This window comes from Anser cygnoides, chromosome 1 (assembly GCF_040182565.1).
Source record: "Anser cygnoides isolate HZ-2024a breed goose chromosome 1, Taihu_goose_T2T_genome, whole genome shotgun sequence".
Classification (NCBI taxonomy): domain Eukaryota; kingdom Metazoa; phylum Chordata; class Aves; order Anseriformes; family Anatidae; genus Anser; species Anser cygnoides.
Window position 1 is genome coordinate 54,903,898 of NC_089873.1, and position 15,586 is coordinate 54,919,483.

At 41.3% G+C, this 15,586-nt stretch overlaps 1 protein-coding gene across 28 annotated transcripts in view; it reads right to left on the bottom strand.

Annotated features, from left to right (window-relative positions):
* Positions 1–15,586, bottom strand: part of TNRC6B (trinucleotide repeat containing adaptor 6B) — a 145,293-nt gene that overhangs the window by 81,486 nt on the left and 48,221 nt on the right. Inside the window, exon 1 of one of the 28 annotated variants that reach the window (XM_048069908.2) lies at positions 5,913–6,193. The exons of 26 other annotated variants lie outside the window; for them this stretch is intronic. In XM_048069908.2, the coding sequence (XP_047925865.2) occupies positions 5,913–5,917 (5 nt within the window). In that variant the 5' untranslated portion in view covers positions 5,918–6,193. Of the gene's footprint in view, positions 1–4,892; positions 4,917–5,912; positions 6,194–15,586 lie in introns of those variants that run through there. One more of the 28 variants, XM_066996033.1, reaches the window with a different exon arrangement.

A 15,586-nucleotide genomic window follows, 5' to 3' on the forward strand; every position in this document is an offset into this window, starting at 1 on the left:
TGCAGCCTGGAGAAAACGATGGCTCAGGCATAATCAAATTCTCAAATACAGCCTGAATTATGATGACAACACATCTGTGTGCATTTGCCACAGAGCACATGTAAAATGGGACAACTGAACTGAACTTCAATTAATGCTTAAGTAGCATTAACAGAATACATATGCAACCTTTCCTGGCTTTATGTAGGTCAATCAGCCCCCAAAAAATCAGTATATGTGAAGGCTACTGTGTGTACATACTTAAACAACTATATTCCAGCAGTCTCACTGCAGCTGAAGTCATGCATATGTTCATATACATGGAGATTGTGGCAAACAGCCACTACGAAGTTCCAGACCGACAGTAGTTTATGATTGTTCTGGGCTAACAAATGCTGTGCTTAAAGAAAAAATAGTGAGAATGCTAGAAGTGATTCTTCCATTGTTCTGTTTAAAAAAATACTTCTCCAATTCATAAATGAAGACAATGTTCTGCTCAAGTTCAGTTTGGTTTCCCGATTCAGTTGCTATACACGTATCATTACTTTATGAAGTCCCAACTCTGGGCTTACTAAGAACATAACCTTCACTTATTTCATAATTAAAGCATGCATGATGAAGTTTTGTGTACTCTTAAGGAATTTAAAGAATGGCCACTTTCAATTAAAAATATTCATGCCTTTCTGCTTCTTAGTTGCTGAAGCAACTATCCTGTTCAAAGCCCATTCAACTATGATGGAGCTCAGTGTCAAAATAGTTGTTTTCTGGCACAATTTACAGTTGCTTATTCATTCTCAGGGCATTTATGTACCTATGAAAAATAATAAAACTTCCGTTTTTTGCATTTGCTAGACTACCTTCTTCTTTTATGGTTTACTTGTCTTACTTGAAGAAACTCAAAATTTATTGACCTCCACTACTGTTCAAAATGCTCTTAACTTGAGGTCTTGCGAAAGTACCATCCTAAAAAGAGTGTCACTCTCCTGATGGCAGACAGCAAAATAGGGCTGTACCTTGATACTTTCTTTTGGTTTTGTCCTTGTAGTAAGTTCCAAACCTAGATTTCAGCACTAAGTCCCTTTTAACAAAAATTTGAATCAATACACGTTTTGTATTTTACTGACTTTTTTTTACACCTATTGGTATCTAAGTACTATACGATCATTTTCTTTGCCTAACATACAAATGCTCATTTAATTAAATTCAGACACAAATCGTAGCACAGAAAGAAACAGTACTCAGCTATCATGCTTGTTACCTGCTGTCTTCAACAAGACTCCCCTCCATATTTTCTCTCCAGGGGTATCGGCATACATTTTTCCATGCTATGCTTAACTCTTTATTTTTGATCTGTTTGGCCTTTAAGTATCACCTGTTTTATTAATGCTTCTTCTCCTGGGTACCTGAAATAACTCCAAGGTTCATTTCCTGTTTTATGTTTTCCCACATGGCTAAACTAGCTAATTAAACGTAGTTCTGGAACTCAAACATTTTGAAAGAAAATGGAAGTTTGTCTTTAATTTTGCCCATACTATTACATCCAAATATCACTTAACCTGTTCTTAGATATTACTTTTCAGAAATTATTACAATTGTAAGTACATAATTATAGCAGCACCAGAGCATTTTAGCCCTGAACTATAACCCTAGCATGTGCTACACAAACAGACGGAAAAATATCCCTTAAATTGACAGTTACCCATAAAGCTTTAGGAATTCATATCAGAAGTGCGTGGGTGGCACTACATATAAAAAAATAACTGGGTTTACATATATGCCTGCTGCTCCAAAATATGTATGCTCTAACTCTACAAAAAATAAACTCGGGTTAGCAGCATATGCACAATGGAGAAAGAATTTAGGCAGTGAAAAGCGCTAGATGTACAGCTCTGGAGATGGAATTCACCACAGAGAGAAAGGCACCATTTCTCTTGTGTCCTTCAAAACAATTATGGCACCACCACCGAAACAAAATGGAAATACTTTCGGTATATATTATTTTTCATCTCCACTGTATTTCCACGTTTGCCCTTGATGTTGAAATGGCCAAAAAGCATTCTCTTGACACCTAACTTTGGATAGTTTGTTTGAAACAGATTTGAAATATGACACACGTAGTCATACCAGAAAAATTCCAGTGTTACATTAGCAACTAAATATGCTCTTTCTTGAAATAAATACTGAACTTGCCTTGCTTTGAGAACCAATAAATCTTCGTATTCACCTAAACTGAAGTTTACATCTGTTTATCAAGTTAATTCTGCTGCAATAATTATAGCCAAATGTTTAAAGTTTAGACATTTAAGATCTAACCAGCTTCCAGCAACATTCTTCTAGGTGGAAAGACATCTCACGTTTGCCCTGCTGTTACACACCATCCTTCACAAGACTTTCAGGAAGATTACACTGGAACAGGCTTCCCAGGGAAGTGGTCATGGTACCGAGCCTGCTGGAGTTCAAGAAGCATTTGGATGGTGCTCTCAGACCTGTGTGGACCCAAGAGTTGGACTCAATGATCCTTGTGCGTCCCTCCTAACTCAGGATATTCTCTGATTCTGTGGTTAGAGAAGCAGAACTCGGATACTCACACCTGATCCCCCACCAGAAAACTCCAAAGCACAGCTTTTTAGAGGCAAACGTCCTACGTGTCTGATTTTCCTGCTTCAAAGTTTGAGCTGTTCCTATAGGAAAACAGCAAACTGAGCCAGCTCTTCAGAAGGAGGCAGGTTTCTTCTCTATTAATTAAAGCAAAAAGCAAGAACAAAACACCCCTCAAACTCTACAAAACTACTGCCAGCTGAAACAAAGACAATACCAAGTCAACACCTTTCATCCTCAGCACGGAAAGGAAAGTAGTTCCATGATGACCAGAATTCAAGAGGCCTGCGTCAAGGTACAAGCCACGACACTTTTTTTTGCAGGGGAACTGGAAAAGGTACTGATAAAAATTCTCTTCTGACAATATGCTAACTCATACAGTGGATTTTCCTAAGTTTCTACATTTGGATGCTTTTTTTTTCTCTACTAAGTCATTTAGTAATAAGTAAGAGACAAAAGTCTCCAAGGTTAAGTTTAGCTGAAACCAGCCAACACAGAGGGTATGATCTTATGAAGTTTCTTTTTTTTCCCCCTCCATCCCCCCAGGAGATAAAAAGGCTAAAAAACCTGCTGAAAGCCAAGCATACCAATTTTTCAGACACTTGTTTTCCCTTCCCTCCAGGCTCCTGTATACTGAAGCTCAATGGTAATAAGGCTTTTCTTGTCAATTATTTCTCAAGACTCTCAGATGTAGTGCACAAAACTCCAGGGGCTCTGCTGACTACAGACTTCACTGTAGCTTTCAACCTACTACAATAGTTTGCCTCGGTAAAGGACTTTCTGATTCCTGTAGATACCAATAACAATCGTCATAGAAACGCAAACAGGAAAAAAAAACACGCTTCTAAAGCCACATTATCGCTGTAAACTGAATGAAGAAAAAAGGCTCCTTCCCTCCCCATCACTGCCGTAAGATTCAGATTCAGATGTAGGAATTGCAACTCTTGAGTCAGGTCCTTCAGAATGGACCTAAATCACTTTTTGTTCCCTTTGTACTGCAGGAACGTACCAAATGCGAACAGTATAGAGAATTACCTAGATCTGGTCTTTTAAAATCCTACCATTTTACAGGCTGCAGTCTTCAACACACCCTGTGCTAAAATTTGATACGTCAAAGATATTTATATGAGGGATAATTTGAATTGTTCCTTCCTATTCAGGATGTACTGTCTCAGGAAGCCACTCAAAAGGACTAAGACTACATACTGGAATCACTTCTACTACTTTCAGTGATTTCTGTGTGCGTGTGTGGTGTGTTTTTTTAAAGCATCCATGGCAACTTCTAGTTATGAACAGTTGGAACAGTTGCAGGTACTATAAAATATAACTTGAATATTATCAAAGTAGAATATGGGATATTAGTGTTTACGGGATTTGACTGCATGTCAAACAGTAATGTCAGACAGTAATGAACGAAGGCAAAAAAAGACACAGGAAGGGCGACTACTTTTCCAAAGCGTAGAGTCCGAGAAGGCCAAGTCCTACCGTACTGCCAACCCAGAACCAAACTCACATTCTCATTGCTTCCTCAGTTCAACCATCCTAGGCTGTAACTAGCATCGCATGAACTACATAACTGGTGTTTTGGTCAAGCAATTACCAAATCTAAGAACCCTACTACTTACAAAGCTGTATTTGAAAACTGAACTAATTAAGTTTGCCGATCAACAGGTATATTCAACGTATTCTGTCTACGTTAGAATCTCTGTTAAGCTCAAAAAGGCTTTGAATAACAAAAGGAGATTCAGTCATCAGGCTCAGGCTGCATCAGGTCAAAGATAACATTTTTATAATATCCTCCCACGCAGATACATGCTAATAGAGCAAGAGGGTGGATTCCATAGAGTTCGTTAATCCTAAGAAGGAACAGAGCGTGTTATTTTATACATGAACTAGGTAATCCATTACACCTGAACTGTAAGACGAAAATTTGAGTGGAGTTCTTTTTAATTGGCTTTCTCTAACTTAGAAGAAAAGCTACCTTTAATTTCCAAGAGAAACTTGATATACTGCAGAATTACTTCAAATACCCGCTAGCCAAGAAAACGGAACTGTGATATACGCTATGGGACTACAAGGACTGCTAGATGTACCTTCAGCACATCCGTCTCCTCCATTTGTATTCAACTGTATGGATGCGAAGCCACAAAGAAATATAAAATATGACCCTGTCTCGTAAATTTCTGAAGTTGATCTGCTAACCATAACCACGGCACACGTACACGGCAATCTGAAAGTAGATTCGTATGACGATTTTCACAATTATTTGCTGCTTCGACATCCAGAGAGAGAAAAACAGCAGAGCAGAGACCTACCAAGAAGAGATGAAGAATACCGTAGAGCACCGCCGAGAAATTGTTTCATTGAACCCCACAGAAGGAGCATTACATCACACTCCTACAATGCAGGGGGAGGGGCCTGCGCGCAGCAAGCTTCGCCTATTTCCCTTTAATTTTCTGCCTGGTTCTGGAGGGAGATGCAAAAATAACTCGGGGTTAAATCGCTACTAACAGAGTCGGGTGGGGGAAAAAAAATGCGAGAAAACACCCATTTGCACCTCCATTTGCCGCCGGCGAGAGGAATGCTTGTTTTTGTAAGGGAGCCCGAGCCCACAAGCCCCCGGCAGGCTGCGTGCCTCCTTCCCTACCTGCCGCACGTTGCCGAGCCCCGGGGGGGGGGGGGCTCCGGGCACCGCAGGACCCCCGGGGCCAGCACCGACCGGATCCGGCCAGGCCGGGGCGGGTGAGAAGGGGCAGCCCCCCGGCTCCGTGGAGCCCGGCCGGTGACATTTTGCACCACCGGCCGCCTTGTTTGACGTGGGGTTTTTGTTTGGTTGCTTTTGTGTCCCGTCCTTACCCCCACCCCCCCGGAAGGATGGCCTGCTGAGAACACTTCCCCATCTGTCCCCCGCCGGAGCCGGCAGCTGAAAGAATGCAAACCCGGTGCTCCCTATGCAAATTTTTGCAGCAGATTTAAGAGCTTCGGGTGGTGTGGGGAAGAAATCGGTCTTCACGGAGGCTCCATTTAAATAAAACGAGATTTTCTGTACGATCTTGTACTTGGCCGGCTTAGAAAAAGACGAAAGATCGGCTGCAATTTGCCTAAATGCTTTAAATTACGAGTCTCTTTAAAATCCAGGCTTCCACGGAGACGTCTTGCTAAAAAGCCCTAAAAACCCCCTCCAAGTGCTCTACACGTAGAAGCAGGCGAGGCATTTGCGCTAGGAAAAGAGACCTCTGCAGAAGCCCGGCGGAGAAGGCTCGGTCGGGCTGCCCAAACCCTCCGACTGGGTAAAAACAAGCAGAACGCCACCACAAGAGGACCGCGCCACTAACCTCATAAAGTGCAGCAGTGCTTAAATCCAGCGAGTTGAGGCATACGAGGTGGAAGTGGAAACGGAAAGAAATCCGGGGCTGAATTTCGCGTCTGAGTTGTTTGTTTTGTTTTGTTTTTTTGTCGTGCGTGGTGCGTGTGTTTTATTCCCCCCCCCCCGACTTGCAGCGCTCAGAAAGCAGCAGCAGCAGCGGCTGTGTCGGCCATTTTGGCGTGAGCTCCCTCCCTCGCTCGCTCTCCCGCTCCCTCCCTCGCTCTCCCTCTCGCTCTCTCTAAAGGAAGCGGCGCTTGGTGACCTTCACATAGGGGCCCGGTCACGTGGCGCCGGCCGCCTGTCAATCACGCCCGCCGGGCCCGCCCCCCGCCTTAAAGGGCCAGCGGGGCGCCGAGGAGAGCGGCTCGGCGGCTCCGCCGCGCTTCGCCCTCTGCGTGACGAGGTTGGGCGCTACAACGCGGCGAGCAGCTCTACTTCTCCCCGAAGCCAGCTAACACCCCGGCAGCCAGTTGCGCTAATTCATCACGAACGTATGGGACGGCATGGGGACGCCCCACGCGCTCCCGCAACGCACCTGGGACGCGGGTCCCTTACCTCAGGAGGAAGGTGTGTTTGAACAACGCCTCCAGTCCTCGCCCGGTCCCCACTGAGCCTGCCCAGGCCACCTGCACGCGCCGACCTGAGGCGTCGAGTCCCGGGCTGCGACTGAACCAGCAGGCAGGCGCTCGCGAGCTGCTTCCCGCAACTTCGTAGACTCGTTAAAATTGGAAGAGACCTCCAAGGTCATCTGGCCCGACCATCCCCCTACCACCAACGTCACCCACTAAACCATGTCCCTAAGCACCACGCCCAACCTCTCCTTGAACACCCCCAGGGACGGTGACTCCACCACCTCCCTGGGCAACCCGTCCCAGTGCCTGACTGCTCCTTCTGAGCAGAAATGTCTCCTCATTTCCAACCTGAACCTCCCCTGGCGTTCCCTTTAGTCCTATCACTAGTTATCTGTGAGAAGAGGCTGACCTCCAGCTCCCCACGCCTCCAGCTTCCACAGGTAAACTCTCCAACAGCTGAAACAAAGAACCTCTGTGCATTGCAAACATACGATGTGTGCAGACATTGCTGTCTCCACACATTCAAGGTCATATAGGCAGAGCAGCAGGTCTGGCCCTGCTGTGGGAGACCTGCTCCAGTTGGCCAACCTGGTACCACACGCGTGAATCAACATGGTGCGACGAAAACATGCCCAGAGACACCTGACACCTTGGTATCGGACCCTCAACGTACAGGAATCTTTAATTCTGTGAAGTTAGAAAGCTGTCCCCCCCCCCCCCCCATCCCCTAAAACAAAACAACAACAACATTAGCAATGAAAAAAGACAGCATATATCACAACTAACTTGAAAGAGTCTAAAGGGGGAACGCTACATAGGGAAGAATTTTGGGGAAAGCTGCACTTCTTATGAATTCGACTAAAAATCATTAGTACGTATTATCATACTACAAAAGTCACTGGTTAAACATGTTTCAAAAACCATCAGGGGCCTATAAAAGGCTAAAATGGCTCGGTTTTTGACATGTTTTGCACCAGCTGCCTTCACGGCAAGGTGCAGAAACTCTAGATCAGGGATTCCCCCAACAAGAGCAGTTCTTCAACAGGACTACAGCCTGTGCCGTAACCTCCCTGTGTCTATTTATTCTCTGCTGTGCCTAAAACAGAGCAGAGAATCAGGCTGCTGGACGTTAACAGTCTGCAGAGCTTTGTGGCAGAGCTAATCCAAACACTGCAATTTAAGAAGTGTGGTGAAATCTCATTTGCAGCAAGACCTGAAGAGAATAACATAATTGCTCTAAGTATCTAAAGATAAAACCCAAACCAACTACATCAAATGTTGCAGCTGCATGTCCTATGCGTGTGTTCACACCGAGTATGAGAGAGCATGCACTAAAGCTACAGATAATTTTACTCCCCTCCTCAAAGCCAAATTGTTTTACTCAGACTTATAAATCCTCTTAACTTCAGTAGGGCTTGCCAGCTCTCCATTCTGAAGTCCTGGAAGCTTTCAATTCAAGGAGTTGACAATACTGTTAAGTCTTTAAACAACAAGCACTCAACTGAGTTGCTGTGTATCAAGTGTAAATCACTGCTGCAAAATTTCATCTTGCCCTTGTTCAACAAGCAAAACTTTTAAAAGCACAATGCGTTTTGGGGGGCCAAGCAAATAACCAACAAACAAAATAGAGAGAGAGTACGGGCAATTCTTAAATAACTGCAGCACCGATAAAACATCTTGACTAATTAACCATTCTGTTACAAATGTTTGTCTGTGGGCCTATGTTTTACCTTGATTAGCTTGTCTTCCAGAAAGAATTGTGGATTCCACTGATGAGGTGAAAATTACCCACATGTTGTCTCCAAAAAGTATTTGGAAGCAACTTCAGGATTGTTATTTTAGTATTAAAAATTCAACCAAGCCAACAACTGAAACATACTTCACCGTATATCTGTTCCTGTTGGCATATTGGTTAAGTCTTGACTACCCATGGCACAGAAAAATATCTTTGTGTTTTTTTTTTTAATGCAGCATTTCTCCAACCAAAATTCTGGAAGGAGAAGCAGCAGCATGGCGGTTCAGAAAACTGAGTAGAGCATAAAAATACAGAGCATATACAAAACCCACACATCCCTTTTCAGAGGGCAATTGCCCTTGAAAACCTAACCATTAAGCTTTCTGATGCTAACAGCTCTGTTAATAGCTAGTGTTAATTGGTTATATCCTTGTTATGTACTACTAACTCATCTGATTATAGACACTTCATTTCTAAGCACCTTCCATCTGAGGATCATAAAGCACCTTAAAAACTGTAACGATGCTTCAGAGTGCTCCTAAGAGGACAGCATCCAGCCTGAGCAGACATGCACATGCACACTGAACGCTTACAGTTATGGACTCTGTGTCCTCATCTCAACTTAGGCAGGAGGGAAGGGATTTTTTCTAATTCACACTGAGGTGCGTTTTGGTTCTAGTTAGAGACGATCCTTTTTGATGGCCTTTTGATACAGAACTAATAAATTCGGCTTCAACTGTATGTATACAGGGATGCTGCAGTGTCCAGTAGATGAATGATGACATCATATACGCCTTCTAGCTGTCACGTCAAAAAGGAGATCTGCTCCATCCCATCTGCAGATCTTTACTCAATTTTAAAAGATTCAGGTTCATTCAGTCCTTATGCAAAACTCCCTGTCTGCAGGGCTGGCATTTTGTTTTGGTTCCAAAGTCCTATGGGTTGATGCCATCTTACTTATTTTGAAGGCTGAGCCCGTAGCATCCTACGGCCCTCCACTTACTGGGCCTTCTACAATGCCCGTATTACCTGTGGCAACAAATTTAACACTTATTTTTTCCCTTAGTACATTCTTCATAGCTGATGCTATGGAAGCGAAAAAGTCAACTTGGCTCCGCCGGACATAATTCCTCTGCAGAAACCTCAAATATTAACAAGTTTCTCATAGTACGAATGCCTTCTCACCAACTGTCATTTTTTTTTTGCTGGTGAAAAATTTGCTTCCTAGAGTATCAGAGGCAAAAAGACAAATCCTGAAGTGAACTGAAGCCTACATGTCCTCTATCCCACTGCAGTTAGATCTCCTCTATCCCGTCAGTTAGATTCCCCCAGACCGACCCCAGAAGGCTGGTGGTGTAATGGAGTCAGGATGATTGGAGGCCGATTCCTCCCCAGCTCCCCAACCGGTCACCAGTGGACCAAATGACCTGGATTACCATCCTAGCGAGCACAAACTCCAGCTTGTTTACCACATCACGTTAACAGGGTTTGTCTTTCCTGAGATGAAGTTAAAAACATAAATCTTAGCGTGGGGACATGCATGCATATAGTTGCACGATGTCTAATAATAAACAACAAGCAGAGAAACACTTAAATTATGGAACAGAATTATGAGTCTTAACTATTCCTTGTGTGCTCTAAAAATTATTGATTTCAAGAGAACAATTAAAAACGTTAGGTTAAAATCTGGGTTTCAAAGCATCTTGCTTCCTCGACTTGGTAGATGCCTGTGTCAAGTTCCTAGTTGCTCAGGTCTAGATAAGGGGCAGTTAATAAAACGTTTAAGTTGTTTTCTTCAAACAGAGATGCTGAATGCCTACCACTTCTGAAAAGTGAAGGCGATAGCTAAATCTGGCTGTATCAACTATCAACTTTTTTTTCTTTTTGAAGTCTTCAAAGCAACTGCACATTAAGCCATTGTTCAAGAGAGATAGCCTCCCCTCTGTAGGAGTTCAGACTTTGAAGTGTCAGAGCATTCTTCAAGGACAAAATTTTCATTCCTAAGGAAAACTATATTATCTCCCCTTCCCCCCCTTTAGTGAGCAGCGAGACATCTGATGCTGCAGAACTGTGAAAAGAGAGTTAGCAGGATTTTTTTTTTTTAAACTATAATAGCCAAAGTATAATGTAAATTCTTTCTACAGAGAAAAAAACCATGACGAAAAGCGACTGACACAGGAAAAGTTTGCACAATTTCTGAAAAGGTTACAACCGCTTTTGCAAAAGCACTTATCAACACATTTTAGGAACGGAGTATATATACACCATTAGCATTCAGAGTTTATGTTGTGACAGTGGTCTGGAGACTCAGTAAAACTCAGTTCTCGTATCTTGCCAGGGACAAAAAAGAGTGTGAGACCTAAATAGTTCATAGCACATTAAGTTTAAGAACTATTTATGCGTTCAAGGCCAAGACAAAGTTTTGAATCTATACATTAATGAAGCGTTCACAGAAAGATAACTCGGAAGGAAAACTTCATTCACAGAACTTAGTGAACACCCACTTTTCCACCTAATTTTTTCCTCAATCTGCCACAATACTTTCCCTAGCTGTGTGGCCTATAAATAATCCATCACTATGCCTCCACTTCTTCAATCTCCTCAAATGCCCTTTCCGAAGTGGAGAAAGATAAATCCTTCTATCTTCCTTGTAACAAAGTTGTTCCACGAACAATGGAACTAAAAGCTCATTTCCTATGCATCTCTGTCACACACCACCGAATCTCTACTCTGTCCCGCTAATCCCAGCATCCTGCACAGCCAGCTCTCCTTTGATGCCAAGGCCCTGCCAGTACACAAGTCCTGCGCAGATCTCTTCCTATAATTGTTTTGCACCCTCCCAGCCTGGGCAGAAGATAGCATATGCTGCAGCTAATCCCAAAGCACATATGATGATTAGCTATCCACTGTCGTAAACAGAAAAGATTTTGTTTTGTCCTGAAGCCCTTCTTTTAGTGGAAAATTAATTTTGCTCTCTCTTCCAGGCAGCCTGATGTTTAATATACTGGCAACCGTACGTAGCATGTCATTTCCTACTCTAATGCTTCACTTGAACAAAAGTTTCTTCAAAAAGTTTCTGTGTAAAAACTGGACAAGACACTGAAAACTTACTGGGAAAGATATACACAGAAAGCAATCGTATGAGACTTAACTGCAGGAAACAAAACAATCGGCCTTCCAAAACCTTCTCCCGTTCAGTCAAGTCTCCTTCTAAACGCTGAATGAGTTTTTTAAAAATTGCAGAAATCATTTATACATATATCCCTGCAAATTATGAGAGTAGTCCGTACTAAAACAATATGCAAGAGAACTTCTGCAGAATAGTATTCTTACAGTATATCACTTTATTAACCTGCTCCTGTATTACCATTTCAGAAGCTTCTCACTTTCGGAGACTTTATAATCCTTTTCTGACGGGTTTCCACCTTTGGCTTCTAAAATCCTACAAACTGTAGGAAGATATCCATGAAATATGAAGAGTTTATCAGTTTTATCCAATCCTATCTATAACAGTGAAAAGACAGTACTTTTTTTTTTTCCCAGTATTAACACATGTGCAGGGAAATAGTAAATTACTCCACTGGTACGTACAGCAAGCTGTTGCTTTCTAATGGTTGTTTACGACATGCGAATTACCATGCCAGTTAGAGGACTGATTCAACTGACCTTCCATCAACAATAGCTGTTCCACTGCATTTCCGAAGGGGTAATAACCTCATTGGTTAAATCCTTCCCTCCTCACTGTTTAAGGCTAGAAGCTTTAAACAAATTTAAACAACTACCATCAAGCATTAAGACTGGAATATTTAAGGAAAAAACCCTTATCTTTCGTGTCTATAAACCCTACCGCAACAGGACCCCCTTCCTTGTACGGAACCTTCAGACCCGCCTCTACTGAAATTCAATATATCCTATTCACTATGGTTTAGTCTTTCCATGTAAAGCAGATTTCTCACAAATATTTATGTGAAGTCTCATGAAAGAGAAGCAAGATAGTCTGAAAGTGGTGGTCTTATTCAACCCTCCCACCCCCCGTTTTCTTTTCCTCTGCACCTAAAAGGAAACTATTCTGCACTTAGCTTTTTGTGTATAACTATTATTTATCTATGGTGACATGGACCAGTACCTCTCTGCAAATTGTTCTAACTTGTCTTTAATTTTAGTGTGGGGAGTTCAGTCACTGGCCCGGAAACCTCTGAGCAAAGGAATTTCTGGCATCTTGGTTGGAGCTGGCACCAACCCACTTGCTTTTGTTCTCATTAAAGGAACCATAATACGGTATGTTAAAGAAAATAAAAAGAATAATAAAGTGGGCTGAACATCTTCCCTAAATAATTTGCCTTCATGTACAGCCCTTGAGTTTGAAATGTCAAAAAAGGAACAGCTAACTATCCATGCAGAAAATTCTAAAAGCTGTACTGCTGTCAAATGCTCAGATGCATGCATTAACCTAACTCAAACCAGTATGATCCCCAAATATGACTAAGTTGATGAAGTGCAAAGAGTTCAGCAGATCTATCAAGGCAGAAGTAAAAGAAATTATACCAGCTTTCCTGATCACAGCATGCCAGGGGATGCAGTTTAGGAGCCCCAAAATATCTCCGTAAACAAGTTTTTAATTCATACCATGCTGACCACAGAGAGCAGTATTTTAAGTCATACAATGCATGCCCTATCTTCTACATGGAGAAATAAAGAACCCCGTATTTTACAATAATGGATAGTCACTTCCTGACGGGTCTGGATGAGATCAACAACTTGCAACCACATTCTAGGACTTTAAGATCATTTATGTTTTTTGTCCTTTAACTTCTGTCATCTGGAAGCCATAGCAGATACTCACCAAGATTTCTATTTTCTGGACACAGGAAACAACAAGAGAGCACAAACCCTAATGTAACATAGAGCCATTAGTCTTTTTCCCCTTGCCCTCTCCATCTGCTTGAAATGAATATTCAACTTTTCATCTGGGTGTCCACGGAAAGAATACAAAAGACTTGATGAATGTATTTATTCTTTGGAGAGAATTTAAAATTAAAAAATTAAGTTTGGGGACTGCAATTCATACACATTTATCATGCCACTGGCTTCCTCTAACAATCCAGAAAGAGAATCCTCAGCAAAACCATGTGGCGCCAACTTGGTGTAGATACCACAGAATTTTTTCTAAACTATACTTTTACATTAGTAATATAGAGGAAACACTAATTTAGACAAGGCTCAGAATTATCCTTGTCACTTAAATAAATTTTCCTTGCTGTTCTTTAAATCTGTTGCTATTACCTGTGTAGCAAACACTTGCAGCAGGGCATACTACATTTTAAAGAACAAGTACAAAGTTATTCCAATTTCTATTTTGATTAAAAACATGCTTCCCACTGAGAAAAAAACTTCAAATTTCTTTTCAAAACCAAGACAATTTGCAGTAAGCTTCATCATTAATAAATTCAATCACATGAGGTTATATTCAAGTTTTACATCTTTACTGTTGATTAAGAAGTCAATCCAAGCAACTTGAGTGATCACCAACTTTTTAGCTAATACTAGTTCTTGTTTACATACTAAGACACTTTTTCCTCAGCAGTAAATACCTCTACAAGCAGAAAGACTTTTGCCTCTTTAGTTTGTGTATCAGTTCAATGACAAGCCTATTGAAAAATCAATGTATCAACAGGTAACTGAAAAGTAGAATTCCTCGTTTTTCCTCCTTCCATTTTACAAACATAAATTGGAGGACAACATTTTCTCATTCAGAAAGCGTTTCAAAAAAAAGATATACTAACCAGAAATACATTTGATTTATCGATGGAAAATACTAGTTTTGTTTAAGTAACTTCTAAATACTTGCTTTGAAGAGGAAATCCCTTGAAGACATGCACTTATAGGAAAGCACTGAAAGTTTTATTCTTATCAAAATGTACAAAGTTATACTAAGAGGAGCAAAGGTGGGGAGAAGAAGGAAGAAATCAAATTGTCCTCAAGGAAATAGCAGTACAAAGGCAAAAAGGTAGAACAGTTTCTTTAAACTGTATTTCCTGCCAGTCTCAGGAACTAACTTTGTAGTATGTGTTCTTCCACATCAAGGTGGGAGACAAATCACAAATGGAACATTTAAGGAGCACTGTGGACTTATGGCATTCTATATAACATTTAATGTATATATTTAATACAGACATCATACCTTTTAAGTTTGTACATCACAAGTATGTGCTTGAGAAGGGCAGCATAGAAACAAACAGATCTAAATAGGTTTGTTTATATTTGTATTGTTTGTCTATGTTTTATCTAAATTTCTAAACATAAGAACATTAACAGATCAACTTGTAAGCAACTCATCTCTCCTATGTAAGAAGCCACCCATCAGTTTCTATCTAAGTAGCAAAGGAAAGCTGAAAAGAGAGCAATTTCCAGCCATCCATATAAATGATACACCAGAAGGCTGTAACCTCAGGCAGCTTCTGAGGAAGTATCAGCCTAGGAAAGGGGTGGTAGGGAACATCCACTAGTCAACCAAACCAAAAAAGACTTCTTAGACAATTAACCTGATCTTAATAGTGTCTGTAGCTAGTTTACTTCCTGAAAAGGGACTGGAGAGCCTGGGGTGGAGTTTGTGTCTCAAATAAAGAGGCTCTGGGATTTTAGGAACTTAGTCAGTATACAATTACACTCTGCTTCAAAGTACAGTAAACTGTACAGTAAGTTTTTGTTAGCAATTAGAATTACTACTAAATTATTAATTAAACTGGGAATATGTGACACTATCTACTCTGGATATTTTGCAATACCATATTTATAAATATCAGCAAACTGGAACTCAAAATACACTTTTTTTTGGTTTGGGAAGACAATAAATATGAAGTCTCTTGATCAGATCAGACTGCAGAGTTCAGAAGCAGGTTTTGTGAACTTCCTACGCAGGACAAATACAGATCTTGGAAAAAACAACAAACTAGCCTGGTCTTACCAGAAGACATCTGGAAGAAAACACTGTAAAATCCCAGGGAAAAGGAGTGTCATGCTATTCAAATGTAGAATGCATACTGTCCACAAATCTTTTCTTCTCTCAATATTCAGCAGTGTGTAGGTTAAACACATGTGGATAGTAAGTGGGAACTTTACCTCCAGAGTGCTGTTTGATGTGCGATCTTATATGTTGTTTTCTTTTTCCTCAAGTCATCTAGCTTCTGCTTTTCCACATATTAAGAAGATACTTGCTAAATGACAGCATACTAATGGCGTAGGTTAGCTGAGGTACATGAAAAGCCAGTGTTTGTTCATGACAAAGTAAGACACAATGCTGTATGCTTTGCTGCCTCTTAGTACAAGGTTTGAAAG